General features: G+C 46.7%; 1 protein-coding gene across 6 annotated transcripts; it reads left to right on the top strand.

Moving 5' to 3' along the window:
* The first annotated feature begins 267 nt into the window (after window positions 1-267).
* On the top strand, window positions 268-18890 carry LOC115135580 (nuclear factor related to kappa-B-binding protein-like). Of its 6 annotated transcripts, none has more exons than XM_029670413.2 (26): window positions 268-336; window positions 741-884; window positions 8089-8290; window positions 8370-8497; window positions 8583-8754; window positions 8900-8998; window positions 9087-9160; window positions 9327-9411; window positions 9535-9730; window positions 9981-10092; window positions 10808-10934; window positions 11042-11119; window positions 11229-11308; window positions 11409-11455; window positions 11574-11637; window positions 11771-11945; window positions 12038-12144; window positions 12269-12392; window positions 12777-12856; window positions 13613-13785; window positions 13902-14154; window positions 14919-15110; window positions 15294-15977; window positions 16206-16312; window positions 16424-16559; window positions 16741-18890. In XM_029670413.2, exons 2-26 carry the CDS (start codon window positions 759-761, stop codon window positions 16876-16878), a joined length of 3759 nt encoding a protein of 1252 aa, XP_029526273.2. In that variant the 5' UTR covers window positions 268-336; window positions 741-758; the 3' UTR covers window positions 16879-18890. The 6 variants fall into 6 exon arrangements, with proteins under 6 accessions (XP_029526273.2, XP_029526274.2, XP_029526272.2 ...); XM_029670414.2 differs by having other exon boundaries at window positions 270-357; window positions 11577-11637; XM_029670412.2 differs by having other exon boundaries at window positions 270-357.
* The last annotated feature ends 13 nt before the right edge of the window (window positions 18891-18903 follow it).

Below are 18903 nucleotides of genomic sequence, written 5' to 3'. Positions count from 1 at the left end.
GCAACCAAAAGGTTGCATGTTCGGTTTTCGTCACGGACAACTTTATAATTTGAGCTAATTAGTAACTTTTCAATTACTTTTTGGCTATTTTGCCACTACATATCATAATAGCTAATCCTCCTCCTAACCCTTCCCCTAACCCTTTAATTAATAACCTAACTCCTAAAGTTAACCCTAACTTTAACCCTTACCACTAACCTAGCTTTTTTCAGTCATCGCTTGGCCGTACCTCGAACACAACCCATATATGGGAAATCGGAAGTACCCAAGGCTGCAGACCGGAAACAGTATCGGTACGTCTTTATTATGATCCCCCGCATTTGACTCTAATCCGATGTAAGTGTGCTCTATTTTCAGGTAAATTCGTTAATTTTGGCTTTATTAGCAAAACTATATATATATATTGTTTAAGCACACAATGCTAGCCAGCATAGCTATCCAAAGTGTGCAGAATACTCAATTGAATCGTAATTTTGCTGGTGTCTTATCTTGCTTTAGCTAACTAATGTCGTTAGCGTTCATAATTCAGCTAGTTTGCATTGGCTTGTTTTTCATCCATGACATGAGAATATAATATATAGTTAGCCAACTAACTAGCAAAGTAGCTGTTTTCTGTAGAAATGTAGCTAACGTAGGCTAAAACGCTTCTAGTTAAATGTACCTTATCCTAGCTAGTTAGCTGTCAATGCCGGACACCGTGTGTTTTTAGCTAGATACCAATGCAATTCATTATTTTATAGAGCTATAGGAATATCAGAATGGATGTCCTTGATCACATGCTGACAGACCCCCTGAACTCCGAGAAGGCCAATGATGGGCACATCACTGAAGAGTGCATGTTGGGAGACTGTCGAGTGAGCCTTCCAGAAGACCTGCTTGAGGATGTGAGTAGCAAGCGTTTCCATGTAAAAAGCCACACGAGCACTAACGTGAAGTTCTTATGCTATTTATTTTTTAAATTAAAGCATATACAGTACCAGTCAAGTTTGGACACCTACTCATTCAAAGGTTTTTTCCTTATTTTTAATTTCTACATTGTTGAACATTAGTGACTCCAACTATGAAATAACACATATGGAATCATGTAGTATCCAAAAAAGTGTTAAACAAATCAAAATCAATTTATTTAGCCACCCTTTGCCTTGACAGCTTCCCAGAGGCAATGGCGTATCGCTGCAGAATGCTGTGGTAGCCATGCTTGTTAAGTGTGCCTTGAATTCTAAATAAATCACAGACCGTGTCACCAGCAAAGCACCCCCACATCATCACTCCTCTTCCATGCTTCACAGAGGTAACCACACATGCGGAGATCATCCGTTAACCTACTCTGCCTCTCACAAAGACACGGTGGTTAGAACCAGAAATCTCAAACTTGGACTCATCAGACCAAAGGACAGATTTCCACCGGTCTAATGTCCAATGCTCATGTTTCTTGGTCCAAGCAAGTCTCTTCTTCTTATTGGTGTCCTTTAGTAGTGGTTTCTTTTCAGCAATTTGACCACGAAGGCCTGATTCATGCAGTCTCCTCTGAACAGTTGATGTTGAAATGTGTCTGTTACTTGAACTCTTAAGCATTTATTTGGGCTGCCATTTCTGAAGCTGATAACTCTAATGAAATAATCCCCTGCAGCAGAGGTAACTCTGGGTCTTCCTTTCCTGTGGCGGTCCTCGTGAGAGCTAGTTTCATCATAGCTCTTGATGGTTTTTGCTGCTGCACTTGAAGAAACTTTCAAAGTTCTTGAAATGTTTTGTATTGACTGACCTTCATGTCTTAAAGTAATGATTGACTGGCAGTTCTCTTTGCTTATTGGAGCTGTTCTTGCCATAATATAGACTTGGTCTTTTACCAAGTAGGGCTATCTTATGTATACCACCCCTACCTTGTCACAACACAACTGATTGGCTCAAACGCATTAAGAAGGAAAGAAATTCCACAAATGAAATTTTAAGAAGGCACACCTGTTAATTGAAATGCATTCCAGGTGATTACCTCATGATGCTGTTTGAGAGAATGCCACGAGTGTGCAAAGGTTGGCTACTTTTGAAGAATCTCAAATATAAAATATATTTTGATTTGTTTAACACTTTTTTGGCAACTACCTGATGCTATAAGTGTTATTTCATAGTTTTGATGTCTTCACTATTATTCTACAATGTAGAAAATATTAAAAATAAAGAAAAACCCTTGAATGAGAAGGTACTGTTTATATGTATATACTACATGTCCAAAAGTATGTGGACACCTGGTTGTTGAACATCTCATTCCAAAATCATGGGCATTAATATGGTGTTGGTCCCCCTTTGCTGCTATAACAGACTCCACTCTTCTGGGAAAGGCTTCCCACTAGATGTTTGAACATTGCTGCAGGGACTTGCTTCCACTCAGCCACGAGCATTAGTGAGGTCGGGCAAAGCTGTTGGGCGATTAGGCCTGGCTCGCAGTCGGCGTTCCAATTCATCCCAAATGTGTTCGATGGGGTTGAGGTCAGGGCTCTGTGTTGTGATCAGATCTCAAGTTTTTCCACACCGTTCTCGACAAACCATGGACCTCGCTCTGTGCACAGGGGCATTGTTTTGCTGAAACTTTTGGCACAAAGTTGGACTCACAGATTCGTCTGGAATGTCATTTTATGCTGTAGTTTTAAGATTTCCCTTCACTAGAACTAAGGCCCCTAGCCCGAACCATGAAAACAGCCCCAGTCCATTATTCCTCCTCCACCAAACCTTACAGTTTGCATTATGCATTGGGACAGGTAGCATTCTCCTGGTATCCGTAAGATTCGTCCGTCCTACTGCCAGATGGTGAAGTGTGATTCACCACACCAGAGAACGTGTTTCTTCTGCTCCAGAGTCCAATGGTGGCGAGCTTTACACCACTCCAGCCGACGTTTGGCATTGCACATGGTGATCTTAGGCTTGTGTGCGGCTGCCCGGCCATGGAAACCCATTTCATGAAGCTCCCAACGAACAGTTATTGTGCTGACGTTGCTTCCAGAGGCAGATTGGAACTCTGTAGTGAGTGTTGCATTTACATTACATTTACATTTAAGTCATTTAGCAGACGCTCTTATCCAGAGCGACTTACAAATTGGTGCGTTCACCTTAAGACATCCAGTGGAACAGCCACTTTACAATAGTGCATCTAAATCTTTTAAGGGGGGTGAGAAGGATTACTTTATCCTATCCTAGGTATTCCTGAAAGAGGTGGGGTTTCAGGTGTCTCCGGAAGGTGGTGATTGACTCCGCTGTCCTGGCATCGTGAGGGAGTTCGTTCCACCATTGGGGGGCCAGAGCAGCGAACAGTTTTGACTGGGCTGCGCGGGAACTGTACTTCCTCAGTGGTAGGGAGGCGAGCAGGCCAGAGGTGGATGAACGCAGTGCCCTTGTTTGGGTGTAGGGCCTGATCAGAGCCTGGAGGTACTGAGGTGCCGTTCCCCTCACAGCTCCGTAGGCAAGCACCATGGTCTTGTAGCGGATGCGAGCTTCAACTGGAAGCCAGTGGAGAGAGCGGAGGAGCGGGGTGACGTGAGAGAACTTGGGAAGGTTGAACACCAGACGGGCTGCGGCGTTCTGGATGAGTTGTAGGGGTTTAATGGCACAGGCAGGGAGCCCAGCCAACAGCGAGTTGCAGTAATCCAGACGGGAGATGACAAGTGCCTGGATTAGGACCTGCGCTGCTTCCTGTGTGAGGCAGGGTCGTACTCTGCGGATGTTGTAGAGCATGAACCTACAAGAACGGGCCACCGCCTTGATGTTAGTTGAGAACGACAGGGTGTTGTCCAGGATCACACCAAGGTTCTTAGCGCTCTGGGAGGAGGACACAATGGAGTTGTCAACCGTGATGGCGAGATCATGGAATGGGCAGTCCTTCCCCGGGAGGAAGAGCAGCTCCGTCATGCCGAGGTTCAGCTTGAGGTGGTGATCCGTCATCCACACTTATATGTCTGCCAGACATGCAGAGATGCGTTTCGCCACCTGGTCATCAGAAGGGGGAAAGGAGAAGATTAATTGTGTGTCGTCTGCATAGCAATGATAGGAGAGACCATGTGAGGTTATGACAGAGCCAAGTGACTTGGTGTATAGCGAGAATAGGAGAGGGCCTAGAACAGAGCCCTGGGGGACGCCAGTGGTGAGAGCGCGTGGTGAGGAGACAGATTCTCGCCACGCCACCTGGTAGGAGCGACCTGTCAGGTAGGACGCAATCCAAGCGTGGGCCGCGCCGGAGATGCCCAACTCGGAGAGGGTGGAGAGGAGGATCTGATGGTTCACAGTATCGAAGGCAGCCGATAGGTCTAGAAGGATGAGAGCAGAGGAGAGAGAGTTAGCTTTAGCAGTGCGGAGGGCCTCCGTGATACAGAGAAGAGCAGTCTCAGTTGAATGAGTAGTCTTGAAACCTGACTGATTTGGATCAAGAAGGTCATTCTGAGAGAGATAGCGGGAGAGCTGGCCAAGGACGGCACGTTCAAGAGTTTTGGAGAGAAAAGAAAGAAGGGATACTGGTCTGTAGTTGTTGACATCGGAGGGATCGAGTGTAGGTTTTTTCAGAAGGGGTGCAACTCTCGCTCTCTTGAAGACAGAAGGGACGTAGCCAGCGGTCAGGGATGAGTTGATGAGCGAGGTGAGGTAAGGGAGAAGGTCTCCGGAAATGGTCTGGAGAAGAGAGGAGGGAATAGGGTCAAGCGGGCAGGTTGTTGGGCGCGGCCGGCCGTCACAAGACGCGAGATTTCATCTGGAGAGAGAGGGGAGAAAGAGGTCAGAGCACAGGGTAGGGCAGTATGAGCAGAACCAGCGGTGTCGTTTGACTTAGCAAACGAGGATCGGATGTCGTCGACCTTCTTTTCAAAATGGTTGACGAAGTCATCTGCAGAGAGGGAGGAAGGGGGGGGAGGGGGAGAAGGATTCAGGAGGGAGGAGAAGGTGGCAAAGAGCTTCCTAGGGTTAGAGGCAGATGCTTGGAATTTAGAGTGGTAGAAAGTGGCTTTAGCAGCAGAGACAGAAGAGGAAAATGTAGAGAGGAGGGAGTGAAAGGATGCCAGGTCCGCAGGGAGGCGAGTTTTCCTCCATTTCCGCTCGGCTGCCCGGAGCCCTGTTCTGTGAGCTCGCAATGAGTCGTCGAGCCACGGAGCAGGAGGGGAGGACCGAGCCGGCCTGGAGGATAGGGGACATGGAGAATCAAGGGATGCAGAAAGGGAGGAGAGGAGGGTTGAGGAGGCAGAATCAGGAGATAGGTTGGAGAAGGTTTGAGCAGAGGGAAGAGATGATAGGATGGAAGAGGAGAGAGTAGCGGGGGAGAGAGAGCGAAGATTGGGACGGCGCGATACCATCCGAGTAGGGGCAGTGTGGGAAGTGTTGGATGAGAGCAAGAGGGAAAAGGATACAAGGTAGTGGTCGGAGACTTGGAGGGGAGTTGCAGTGAGGTTAGTGGAAGAACAGCATCTAGTAAAGATGAGGTTGAGCGTATTGCCTGCCTTGTGAGTAGAGGGGGAAGGTGAGAGGGTGAGGTCAAAAGAGGAGAGGAGTGGAAAGAAGGAGGCAGAGAGGAATGAGTCAAAGGTAGACGTGGGGAGGTTAAAGTCGCCCAGAACTGTGAGAGGTGAGCCGTCCTCAGGAAAGGAGCTTATCAAGGCATCAAGCTCATTGATGAACTCTCCGAGGGAACCTGGAGGGCGATAAATGATAAGGATGTTAAGCTTGAAAGGGCTGGTAACTGTGACAGCATGGAATTCAAAGGAGGCGATAGACAGATGGGTAAGGGGAGAAAGAGAGAATGACCACTTGGGAGAGATGAGGATCCCGGTGCCACCACCCCGCTGACCAGAAGCTCTCGGGGTGTGCGAGAACACGTGGGCGGACGAAGAGAGAGCAGTAGGAGTAGCAGTGTTATCTGTGGTGATCCATGTTTCCGTCAGTGCCAAGAAGTCGAGGGACTGGAGGGAGGCATAGGCTGAGATGAACTCTGCCTTGTTGGCCGCAGATCGGCAGTTCCAGAGGCTACCGGAGACCTGGAACTCCACGTGGGTCGTGCGCGCTGGGACCACCAGATTAGAGTGGCCGCGGCCACGCGGTGTGGAGCGTTTGTATGGTCTGTGCAGAGAGGAGAGAACAGGGATAGACAGACACATAGTTGACAGGCTACAGAAGAGGCTACGCTAATGCAAAGGAGATTGGAATGACAAGTGGACTACACGTCTCGAATGTTCAGAAAGTTAAGCTTACGTAGCAGGAATCTTATTGACTAAAATAATTCAAATGATACAGTACTGCTGAAGTAGGCTAGCTGGCAGTGGCTGCGTTGTTGTTGTTCTATCTCTCTATAGTGCTGTTTCTTGTATTATGGTCTCTTGTTTCTTTAGAGGTTTCACTTTGTTGTCCTTTTTCTTTTCCTTTTTCTTCTGTCCTTATTTTGTCTTCCTTTCTTCTGTTAACTAGATATTATTTGTATTTTTTGTTGCAACCGAAGACAGAGGATTTTTACGTGGTATGCGCTTCAGCGGTCCCGTTCTGTGAGCTTTTGTGTCCTACCAATTCACATTTGAGCTGTTGTTGCTCGAAGTTTCCACTTCACAATAACAGCACTTTTATTTTTTTATTTTTTTATTTCACCTTTATTTAACCAGGTAGGCAAGTTGAGAACAAGTTCTCATTTACAATTGCGACCTGGCCAAGATAAAGCAAAGCAGTTCGACAGATACAACGACACAGAGTTACACATGGAGTAAAACAAACATACAGTCAATAATACAGTATAAACAAGTCTATATACAATGTGAGCAAATGAGGAGAGAAGGGAGGTAAAGGCAGTTGACTGGGGCAGCTCTAGCAGGGCAAAAATTTGACGAACTGCCTTGTTGGAAAGGTGGCATCCTGTGACGGTGCCACGTTGAAAGTCACTGAGCTCTTCAGTAAGGTCATTCTACTGCCAATGTTTCTCTATGGAGATTGCATGGCGGTGTGCTCGATTGTATACACCTGTCAGAAACGGGTGTGGCTGAAATAACCGAACCCACTGAATCCACGTTTGTGTGTGTATATAGGCTTTATTTCTATGCTTGGTACAGATTTGGTCCGGTCTGGACCAACCAAATTTGGTATTGTTTGGTGGCAGAGCTCATTAGAATAATAGCCAATGTGTAGAATAGTATCCAAACATGCAAAGGAGGATATTACATGTGTTTTACCTTTTGTGTGCCTGTTCATAATTAGACATTTCTGTATAGTACAGAGCAAGGACCCAGGATGTTATTCTGTTACTGTCCTTTGGTTACTGGCTGTCCATCCACTTCACTTACCGTAGTTCAATAACCAAAATAGATTTTCTCAAACTCAAGGTGTCATAGCTGACACCACCATTCCTTCTGCAGACATCTGAATCTGTGCTGTTCTTTGTCTTTGAAACATGTTCTATTCAAATGATTCCTTGTGGATAGAGTTGTATGGTTTGATTAGCTTTGAAATCAATGGTTTTTGTTTGGCATACATATAAAAGTGAATAATTGGGGCCTCCCGGGCAGTGGTCTAAGGCACTGCATCGCAGTGCTAGCTGTGCCACCAGAGGTTCTGGGTTCGAGCCCAGGCTTTGTCGCAGCCGGCCACGACCGGGAGGTCCGTGGGGCGACACACAATTGGCCCAGCGTCATCCGGGTTAGGGAGGGTTTGGCCGGCAGGGATATCCTTGTCTCACCGTGCAATACCGACTCCTGTGGCGGGCCGGGCGCAGTGCACGCTGACCAGGTGTACAGTGTTTCCTCCGACACATTGGTGCGGCTGGCTTCCGGGTTGGATGTGCGTTGTGTCAAGAAGCAGTGCGGCTAAGTTGGGTTGTGTTTCGGAGGGCGCATGGCTCTCGACCTTCGCCTCTCCCGAGTCCGTATGGGAGTTGCAGCGATGAGACAAGACTAACTTCTACCAATTGGATACCACGAAATTGGGGCGCAAAAAGGGGTAAGGAAAAAAAAGTGAATAATCGGAGTCTCTGCATCATTCTGGTACTCGTGGAATTGCTTCTCGTCATATGCTGTGTATCCATTATGTTTACTGTATCGTGATCGTTGCATTTACAATTCTGTGTATATGTTGTTTTGCAAACAGCCTGAAATCTTCTTCGCTGTGCTGAGTGAAAGCACATGGTCTAAAGTACTGACCGATGAACAGAGGCAGCATCTCCGTCAATTGTTACCTCAGTTTCCCGACGATAGCACCTCTGAACAGGACCGCACAATCAGCGACCTCTTCAACAACCAGAACTTCTGCTTCGGAAACCCCTTGCACCTTGCACAGAAACTGTTCGGAGGTAACACTCCCCATCTCTCGCAAACTGCTCGTTTTTTGAGTACGTCTATGCACTATGTGTGACTCTGTGCTCTCCCCAGATGGCCATTTTAATCCAGAAGTGGTCATGTACAGAGAGCTGTGTGCCAAGTCCCAGAAAAAACGCCAGCTCTACTCTTTGCAGCAGTACTACCACAAACTCCTCAAACAGATCCTGGTCTCTAGAAAGGTACGGTGGACATCTTCAAGCTTTGGTCTCAAGCACAAGGCGAATGGCCTCCGTCAGTATGTTCATTTTATTTTGGCGGGTTTAGGAACTACTGGAGTTGGCGGTCCGCAGTGGCCCTGACATCGCGGTAAAGAGAAAGTGCCCCGCCCGGACGCCTGGTGAGATGCAGGAACAGAGGGTCAGAGGAAGAGTCTGCTGGATACTAAGGGAAGTTAAAACGGAGTGTGGAGACCGATACCCATCATCTGACGATGATGGTGAGCCTGCTTTCATCAGCCTGGATTGAAACGGAATTGCATTTAGCAGCATTGATTAAGTGTCAGAGTTCATCTTTCACTGTTCGCTATGGGTCAATCCCAATCTGAACCAATCATATGTCATCCTTTGTGTTTGCGGGTACAGCCTCTTCGCTGCCAACACCTCGGTCTCCTTCCTCTCCCACACCTACTGTCTTTGTCAGGGTTCTGCCCAGTCTCTCCACCCAGGACATGAAGACCACAGGTCAGTTACACTACAGTAGCTGTATAAGAGACTATGTATAGGCTGTGCAGATAGACCGATTGAAGATTTGGGACGTTTGCTCACACAGCTAAACCAGAGCTGGGAGAGAAGGACATGAGAGCCATGCTACGGAGACATAGAGAAAAGAGGAGACTACAACCGGTTAGTTTCTTCTATGCTTCTCCATACACACAAACATCCCAGAGATCTGCCATCCATTTGAATCCTGAAATCAATGTGTGAATGGATATGAGGGACACTCTCAACCTAATATAATCTTGTACAACATCCCCTCGCGTCCTAATCCTCGTCATTCTTATTTGCACAGGATCATCCAGATTTGATGACCTCTGACATCCACTTGGGCGACTTGATGTCTAGAGTGGACGTGGGTCGTAAAGGCGCCATGATGGGTGAGTACAAACACCAACACCATAAACGTCAAGGGAAATTAATCGTACATAACTGGACTCTATAAGATCCTGTGATCACAGCCAATGTCGAAATAATCTGAACTTGTACCTTCTATTATCTAGCACTGTTTGGCCTGGCTCGGCCCAAGAGGAAGATGAGGAGAAAGAAGATGAGGAGAAAGAAGATGAGGAGAATTAAAGTGGAGTCCGAGGATCCCTGTCAGGCTCTGATGCCTTCAGAAGCTCCGGCTTTATCACTTGACATCCCAGCTGCTCTTCCTGACACCCCAGTCCCTCCACTGCCCAGTGTCAAGGAAGAGTGAGTTAATGTAGCTAATGTAGCAAAGATGGCATTTTTACCTGACGAGTTTCTAATTAAACCTGGCATTCAATTGATGAGTTAGAACATCTGTGGTCATGTGTTTGAAATGAAGCAAAATCCCAGCTTTACTGATATTCCTGTGCTACGGACATTTCTATGCGGTCATGAATTCAATTGCACACTGCACTCCATGCTTTTCACTCTGCGTAGGCCTGCTCTCATGTGCATCTTCTATCGCCATCTACAGGCCGTTGGGGGAGGTGCAGAACAGCCCTGTCATGGCGGAGGAGATTGCTGTGACCTTCTTCAACCTGCTGGAGAATATCCTGAGACTAGAGGGGCTCGCCAGCACAGCCATGGTATTCACTCGTGCCTGCCTACACAAGTACATAGCCACACAAAGGTTTTTTTTTTGTCAGTGGTTCTCAAACTTTTGACCCTCGAGCCTCAAGAAGAAGTGGTTCAAATCTTGCATTTTGAAAACGTAAGATTCAGAAATAAACTACATTTTATACTTGCATTTTTAGCTGAAAGTCGTTCATGTTAGGAGCCAATATCAAGTAGAGATATCATGCCATTTCTCTGGAGTCCAGAGCAAGCAGCTACAGTAGGATACAGCCTGCTTGTATGCAGGAGTGGATGAAAAGTATGGCCTTTTTTCTTCCTCACCAATATCGTAATTCATTTGCCAGAACATGTTACATCTTCATCCCATAAGTATTGAAGGAAGTGCGATGTTACTGCAGTTTTGAGAAATAGTTTTTGCCAGGCAAAATTCGGGAAAATGTCACTAATCTAGGGATGCGCGCCCAGCAATTCTGACGGCTGGTCATTCGTCAACAGTCAAGACATGCATCTTTTTGGTTCTGCACAAATGAGATGTTTTTGAGACAACAATTTGGTGCAATAACGTAGGCTTATGTTAGTAACCAGATCGAAATGGGTCAGTTTTACACTCGCGACCCCCAGTTTGAGAACCACTGTTGTATGTGATGAGCTGAACTCTTAACTATGTATTGGAACTGTTGTAAGACTTGAAAAGGATCTAATGATTCATGCATGTCCCCGTGTTAGTTGGAGGAGAAGGTCCAACAGTGGCAGACATCTCCAGCTAGTTCCCTGAACTCCCGGTTCTCCTCGGCCTCCTGCTGGTCAGAGATGGTGCTGCCGGCCCTGTACTTCCTGGCTGGGGAGACTAAAGGTGAGCACGGCAGACTCCCTCTCCTCTGGATCATTTAAAGCAGTAATGTGTCCCATCGTTATCTTTCTTTCTGCTCTTCGCTCACCATCTTCCGATCTCTCGTTCAGTTGGTATGATGGCTCTTCCCAGTGGCTTCACCCCTTGTGTTGCGTTCAAGGAAAGCTCACAGCAATGGAAATGGATTGGTAAGATCTTTTGTCAGTTAGTTGATTCGGCCAAATTCTGGCACAATGCAAATGAAAACATTTCAGAAGTATGAGACGTAGAGATTTGTCTCAATCTCCGGTCTTGAAGGTCCAAGTGAGAATGGAGAGAAGGATTTGAGTGCTCTGTGTCAGCTGTGGGTCGACTCCAAGGGCCTGGTTGTGGTCAAGGTATTACAATGACACATTTTCACCTCACTCCTCTCTGTCGGGGTGGTCGTTTTCTGTTCCCTGTAATACACTTTGAATAAAATAACAATGTCCTCCACAGGCAGAATTTGACAAACTATCAGAGATGACTTCTCCCACCCCTAGAGCGTAAGTTTCCGTGTTACTCATGTCACGGATGACCTTCCTCAGAATGACTTGGTGTATGTGTTCATTGACATAGAATGATTTTATTGTAATACTGACTGCTGTTCTCTCTGGAACTAAGCAGTTGGACAGACTACGTGGTGCGGGCCAGCACTGGAGACGAGAGGCATATTTTTCAAGTGCAGGTCAGTGTTACGTCTCTACCTTTTTTTAAGTCTTGGATATCGAGTATTAGTCTTCTGTATCGAGTATCATTCATAAAGACCACACACATTCTCTGCAATCGTTACGTGTCCATGCTCTTGTTTTGATCATCAGGAGCAACAGCGGTATGACCAGCCACATAAAGCCTTCACCTTCAGAATGCATGGCTTTGAGTCTCAGGTGGGGCCTGTTAAAGGGGTCTTTGACAAGGAGATGTCTCTCAACAAAGCCAGAGAGCACACTCTGCTGCGCTCGGACCGCCCAGCCTATGTCACCATCCTCTCCCTGGGTAAGACTGACCCCTGTCGTCAGTGTGAGATGTTGTCGCGGTAGCTTCGGGTTAGATGTGCGGTATGTGACTGGACTGCTGCTCCTCCTCAGTGCGGGACGCAGCAGCCCGGCTGCCCAACGGAGAGGGGACCAGGGCTGAGATCTGTGAGCTGCTCAAGGACTCTCAGTTCCTGGCGCCAGATGTCACCAGTGCTCAGGTTAGAGATTCACTGTTGCTGGGTTATTGTTGTCACTCGTATACACAATGTTTTGACACAGCTGTCCGGTCGGTGTTTGTCTGTCTGTGACTGAGCAAGGCACCTGATGCGTGGCTTCCTGCAGGTGAACATGGTTGTGAGTGGGGCTCTGGACAGGCTGCACTATGAGAAGGACCCCTGTGTGAAGTATGACATCGTCCGCAAGCTGTGGAACTACCTGCACCGCGACCGCGGTCAGGAGGAGTTTGGTGAGCAGGACATTCTGCCAATGGAATATGATAGGAATTGTCACAAATGCTGTAACCTCGTCCCCAGGCTATTGTGCACAGCGCATATACACCTGGGATATCAACCACTCAAAGTTGGCCTTGGTGGGAGTGACCTACGGAGTGAAGTATTTGTTTTCTTTTAATTCTAGCGAATCGCACGACTGCGAGGCGTGGCTCTGTGCTTTTGGCGTGCTAGCGACTGGGTTAAGGCTAGGGTGGATGTGTTGTGGGAGATCTGTTAGTAGATTAAGCAAATGCCTATGCGCCGAGAGCTTCTCCCGGCTCTCTGTATTGGCTAACGAAAGGCCACGTTTGACTATTACAACTACTTTAACTACAAGATGTTATTCTTTCCCCGCCCAGAGAAAATTCACCAGGCTCAAGCTGCCGCTGCCAAGGCCAGAAAGACACTGCAGCAGAAACCTAAACTTGCATCCAAGCCTGTGAGTCCCACCGCCTCTACTCTGCTGTGACTACTGTACTGCTGACAAATAGATGGTTCATAATCTCTCTATTCTTACATACCCTCTCTGGAGACTTGGCATCTTTGAATGTGGAAAGTCTTGGCTTGAACCACTTGTCAATGGAATCCTGGTGGACTAATCAAACTGCTTCTATATAATGAGCTCTGTTGTTGTCTGACATGCACTGAGTGGACAAAACATTAGGAACACATGCTCTTTCCATGACACAGCTTTCACCTGGTCAGTCCATGATTCCTTTTTGATGTCGGCTGTTAAATCCACTTCAATCAGTGTAGATGAAGGGGAGGAGACAGGTTAAAAAAAGAAGGGGAAAAAAGGATGTTTTAAGCTTTGAGACATTGATTGTGTATGTGTGCCATTGAGGGTGAACGGGCAAAACCAAACTATTTAGGTGCCTTTGAACGGTGTATGTTAGAAGGTGCCAGGCTTCACTGGTTTGTGTCAAGAACTGCAACACTGCTGGGTTTTTCACGCACAACAGTTTCCAGTGCATCTCAAGAATGCTCCACCACCCAAAGGACATCCGGCCAACTTGGCACAACTGTGGGAAGCATTGGGAGTCAACATGGACCAGCATCCCTGTGGAACGCTTTCAACACCTTCTAGAATCCATGCCCCAACTCAATATTAGGAAGGTGTTTCTAATGTTCTGGACACTCAGTGTATATTATGGTATGTGTGTTGATGGTGACGAACCATCCTGTGTGTTATAAGTCTGGCAGTAAGGAGGGCGGTGGTAAGACCTCTGGAGGCCTGGAAGCTAGTCATATGGGGGGTCCCATGTCCCCAACTCCCAGCACCCTTGGAACCCCCAAATCTCCCCTAGCCCCTGTAGCCACAACCCCCACCAAAACTGGGATCCCAGATTTAGTCAAGACCGGTCCTGGGTCAGTATAAAACCGCTTCTGTGGATGAAGTCTTATCAGGCTCAATTAAACACATTCAGTACTTGTATATTCTTGATGTTATGGAAGTACTAATGCCCTGTTCTCTTCGCTCTTAGTGTTCTCTTAGTGTCTCCTCCCCCCATTCCTCAACTGGGGACTCTGTTGTCCAGCAGCCAGTGTGGCCCACAGGTCTCTCAGCCAGCTACCTCCCAGCACTCAGCCAGGGTAGTGGGCCACCAGTCAGGCTCTCCGCCTCGGGTAAGAGTGGTCTCTGCCCAGACAGCAAGAGGACAGCAGGCCATGTTGGTGCACCAGACCCCTCGACAGATCAGAGTGCCAGTCACTGTGGGTGTTAAGGGCATCACACAGGTGAATAACTGACCATCCTGTTACCAACAATCCTATTTTTAAACAACTAACTGACCGATTGTCTGTTCAATTATTTGAATATCATTTTGTTTGTTCTTTTCCTGTGGGCTCTGTGTAGTTTCTGTAGAGATAAATCAGATCAAGCCTGAATTGTGCGATGTAGTAAGGAGCTGTAGTTACAGGCCAAGATCACTAACTCACACTCACTAACACATGCTTCGTTTGTAAATTGTGTCTGAGCGTTGGAGTGTGCCCCTGGCTATCAGTAAATTAACAAATAAAATGATTCTGGATCATTTTCTTTATATGAGGAATTTGAAATTTTACTTTTACTTTTGATACTTAAGTATATTTAAGACCAAATACTTTTAGTATTTTACTTGGTGACTTTTACTTGAGCAATTTTCTATTAAGGTGTCTTTATTTTTACTCAAGTTTGACAATTGAGTACTTATTCCACCACTGATGGACAGTCTCTACCATCATGGGACTTTTATAAATGGTATTATTCTGTGTTACAGCATTCAACCCACATAGTTCATAGTGCGTTTTAATGTTCCAAAAAATTAATCGATATCGAAAACCGTGATAATTTTTTCAGAATTGAACCAAAACTGAACCGACCTCAAAAAGCACTAATCGCTCAGCACTATTAATCAGACATCGTCTTGAACCACAGATAAGAGACATTTCTTTGCTGTAATGCACCGGTGCATGTAAATGAAGGGTTGTTTCTCCTCTCTTCACACTGTTACCGTGAGCAGACCGTGGTGTCGTTCCCACTAAGGACCCTGTCTTTTGGTAGCCCCATCCAAGGGCAGGCAGCCAGAGGGCAGACGACCCTGTCGATGTCAGGCCTGACCACTGCTCAGACTGGCTTCCCTGGCAGCCCTGCACACCACACAGCCTCCCCCGCTGTCCTACAGGGAGTCACCAGCCAGAACGTCATCCAACAGGTGAACACGAAAATTGTATATTTTCGTAGGAGCCATTTTAAGAAGGGTTTACATGGAAATAAGCTTTCAAAGAGAACATTTTAATCTAGTTTCAATGTAATGTGTTCACGAAAGAGCCTTCTTTTTACATTTTGTTGAAATCATTTTCTGTGTTTCATGCTCACATCATTTCTGTCTCTAAAGGTGGCCATCACAGGCCAGATGGGCGTGAAGGCTCAAGGTGGAGCAGCTATTTCAAAACCCGCTACAGATCTCCGCATCCAGGACAAAGATGTGCTCCGCCTGCCCCCCTACTCCATCACCACAGACTCTAAAGGGCAGACAGTGCTGCGGATCACACCTGAAATGATGGCCACCCTCACCAAGTCCCCCGTCACCACCACCAAACTCAACCCCGACATGTTAGGCACCGCCACCACCAAGAGCATATCTGCTACTCTACATTTGACCCCACCCCAACACTCCTCCCCCTGCAGCCCAGCCTCCTCGGGTGGCGTTCTGACGAACAAAGCCTCCGCTGGCACCACCACCCTGCTGAAGGCTGCAGGGGACGCTATGGCCGAGCAGAAGGACAGAACATTCTCCACCGTCTCCTCGTCTGACTCCAAGAGTGGCACCCCCATACGAATAATGCCCCGACTCGGGGTCATCCCACAGAAATGGGGTCAAGCCATCACCGTGACAACCACCACCTGCAGCAAACCAGTCTCCACTGGGGCTGCGACTGTCCCCAAAGCCACCAGCGGCGTGGCCGTAGCTGAAGGGGTGACGATTGGCCCTTCTGCCTCAGGCTCCCTGACTCTGGGAACAGCCACAGCTACTGTCCACCAGGTCCCCGTCACCGCCACAGTGGTGTCCACACAACCAGTAAGACCCACAGCTTCATCAACATGACTATTATCTGCCTCTTCTATTTACTGTGGGATTCAGGATGGTTGTATAATAACAGCACTGTAGTTGGGAGGTTTATCGTCAATGGATATGTTTTCATTTCAAGACGTTCTTCCAAGCCACGTTCTCTATAGCCCCCAAACCACCCCACCTTTTGAAATGGTCTTCCAATGATTCTCCCCGTCTTTGTCTTTATTTCCCCAGAGGAAGCTACCAGCTCGGATCCCAGTGCCTCTGTCTGTCCTCTGCCAACCACTTAAAAGCAAGAGTAGGATGACCACGCCCATACTGAAAGGGAACATCAGTACGAAGTGAGTCGTCATGTTCAGCCTTAATGGTCTGTAACAATATATGTGTCAAGTCTTCCCCATGGCAGTAAGCAGCCTGGTATAGACTGACTGGGGTGTCTCTGCTCTGTGCAGTATCAGCAGTCTGGGCAGGAACATCATCCTCACCACCATGCCTGCAGGCACCAAGCTGATAGCTGGGAACAAGCCAGTCCGCTTTGTCACGGAGCACCAGTTACAGCAGCTGCAGCAACAAGGGCAGGCCACTCAGGTCAGTCAGCAGCTTATTCAATACTCACCCAGCACCCAAACAAACTGAATTCAGTTGTAGGAAAAGTAACGTTTAGTATGCAGGAGCATTTCCTGACCTTGTGATGGGGGGGAAAACTCCTGGCCCGAGGCATCGGGTATAGTAGTTGGTAGGACTGGTTGATGTGCCTTGTCTTCCCCAGGTGCGTATCCAGACGGTGCCAGCCCTGCAGCTCCAGCAGCTCTCTGCAGCAGGCTCCCCCAAGTCTGTGTCCGCTGCCGTAGTCACCACCGCACCCTCACCCAAACGAACCCCGGACCCGCCACCGCCGGCACAGTGAGACGCAGTCCCAGAGCCTGCTACTGCTCTGTGCGGTGCTACGACCTGCGCTTCAGAGGCAAGTGATGCTTGGGAGCCATAGCGCATCTCTGCTCTCTCAATGTTTTGGAGGACACTGATGTCTGGAGAGTTTGCAGCAGATGAACGGAGTAATCCCTGGACAGCGTAAACCATTTGGAGACATTTGGTTTCACCTGACATACAGTGCCTTCTGAAAGTATTCATACCCCTTGACCTATTCCACATGTTGTTGTTACAGCCTGAATTCAAAATGGATGAAATAGATTTGGTTTCTCACCCATCTACACACAATGCCCCATAATGATAAAGTGAAAACATGTTTTTAGAAATGTTCGCACATTTTATTGAAGATTAAATGCATATCTCATTTGCATAAGTATTGACACCCCTGAGTCAATACTTTGTAGAAGCAACCTTTGGCAGCGATTACAGCTGTGAGTCTTTCTGGGTAAGTCTCTAAGAGCTTTGCACATCTGGATTGTGCAACATTCCCCATTATTCACTTCAAAATGATCAGCAACCTCTGTCAAATTGGTTGCTGATGATCATTGGTAGCCAACCATTTAAGTCTTGCCATAGATTTTCAAGCAGATATAAGTCAAAACTGTAGTTCGGCCACTCACGATCATTCACTGTCTTTTTGGTAAGCAACTCCAGTGTAGATTTGGCCTTGTGTTTTCAGTTACTGTCCTTTTGAAAGGTGAATTCCTCCCCCGGTGTCTGGTGGAAAGCAGACTAAAGCAGGTTTTCCTCTAGGATTTTGCCTGTGCTTAACTCCATTCCTTTTATATCCTGAAGAAATGTATGATTACAAGCAGTGGAGGCTGCTGACGGGAGGACGGCTCATAATAATGGCTGGGATGGAGTGCATGGAAGCCACACGTTTGACACAATTCCATTTATTCCAGTCCATCCATTACTATGAGCCGTCCTCCCCTCAGCAGCCTCTACTGATTACAAGCATACCCATAACATGATGCAGTCACGACTATGCTTGACAATATGGAGAGTGGTACTCGGTAATGTGTTCTTTTGGATTTGCCCCAAACATAACACTTTGTATTAAGAACAAAAAGTGAATTGCTTTGCCACATTTTTTGCAGTATTACTTTAGTTCCTTGTTGCAAACAGCATGCATGTTTTTGAATATTTTTATTCTGTACTGGCTTCCTATTTCACTGTCAATTAGGTGAGTATTGTGGAGTAACTACAATGTTGTTGATCCAGACTCCGTTTTCTCCTATCACAGCCATTAAACTCTGTTACTGTTTTAAAGTCACAGTTGGTCTCATGGTGAAATCCTGATTCAGAGGGGTTGTGTTAAATGCAGAAGACACATTTCAGTTGAATGCATTCCGTTGTACAACTGACTAGTGTGTGTGTGTGGTGTGTAAGGCCAGTGACGACAAAAATCTACATTTAATCCATTTTAAATTCAGGCTGTATGGAAAAAGTAAAGTGGTGTGAATACTTTCCGAGGGCACTGTATATGTTGTGAAAGGCTAAGAGTTTGCATCACCATGGAATTGATGGATTTGCTTTACTACAGTAAGTGTCAGGCAAGTATTGGTCAACAGCTCGCAAATGTCATTATGCACACTAGACTGAAACTACCCTAGTTTCTACTCATGGTAAAAAGACTGGGGGTGGATTTTTTTTTCCACCTGACCTGTTGATCGATATAAAACATTTCAAGTTGATTTGCTATTCATTCCCATCCACTTTAACGCCTGACTAGTACGATGTCTTATCCAGTAAGCAGATACATTGTTCTAGGTATCTTTAATCTCATGGATGCAGTGATGAAGCCCTCCATTGACTAATCTCATCATTGCATTTGTGAAAATTCGAGTGCAAAGTTTGTAGTTCCATCTTTTGGGTATGGTATGAAAATATGATCACACAGTGTAATCTCTCTCCTATATAATCTTGTTTCATTTGTTTGTGTTACTTTTTGATGAATCTGGTAGTAATAAAGTGTTTTTTAATGTGGTCATGTAAGTAT

Source organism: Oncorhynchus nerka, linkage group LG10 (assembly GCF_034236695.1).
Source record: "Oncorhynchus nerka isolate Pitt River linkage group LG10, Oner_Uvic_2.0, whole genome shotgun sequence".
Lineage (NCBI taxonomy): Eukaryota > Metazoa > Chordata > Actinopteri > Salmoniformes > Salmonidae > Oncorhynchus > Oncorhynchus nerka.
The sequence above is the reverse complement of the archived record's forward strand: the minus strand, read 5'-3'. Positions and strand labels throughout refer to the sequence as shown.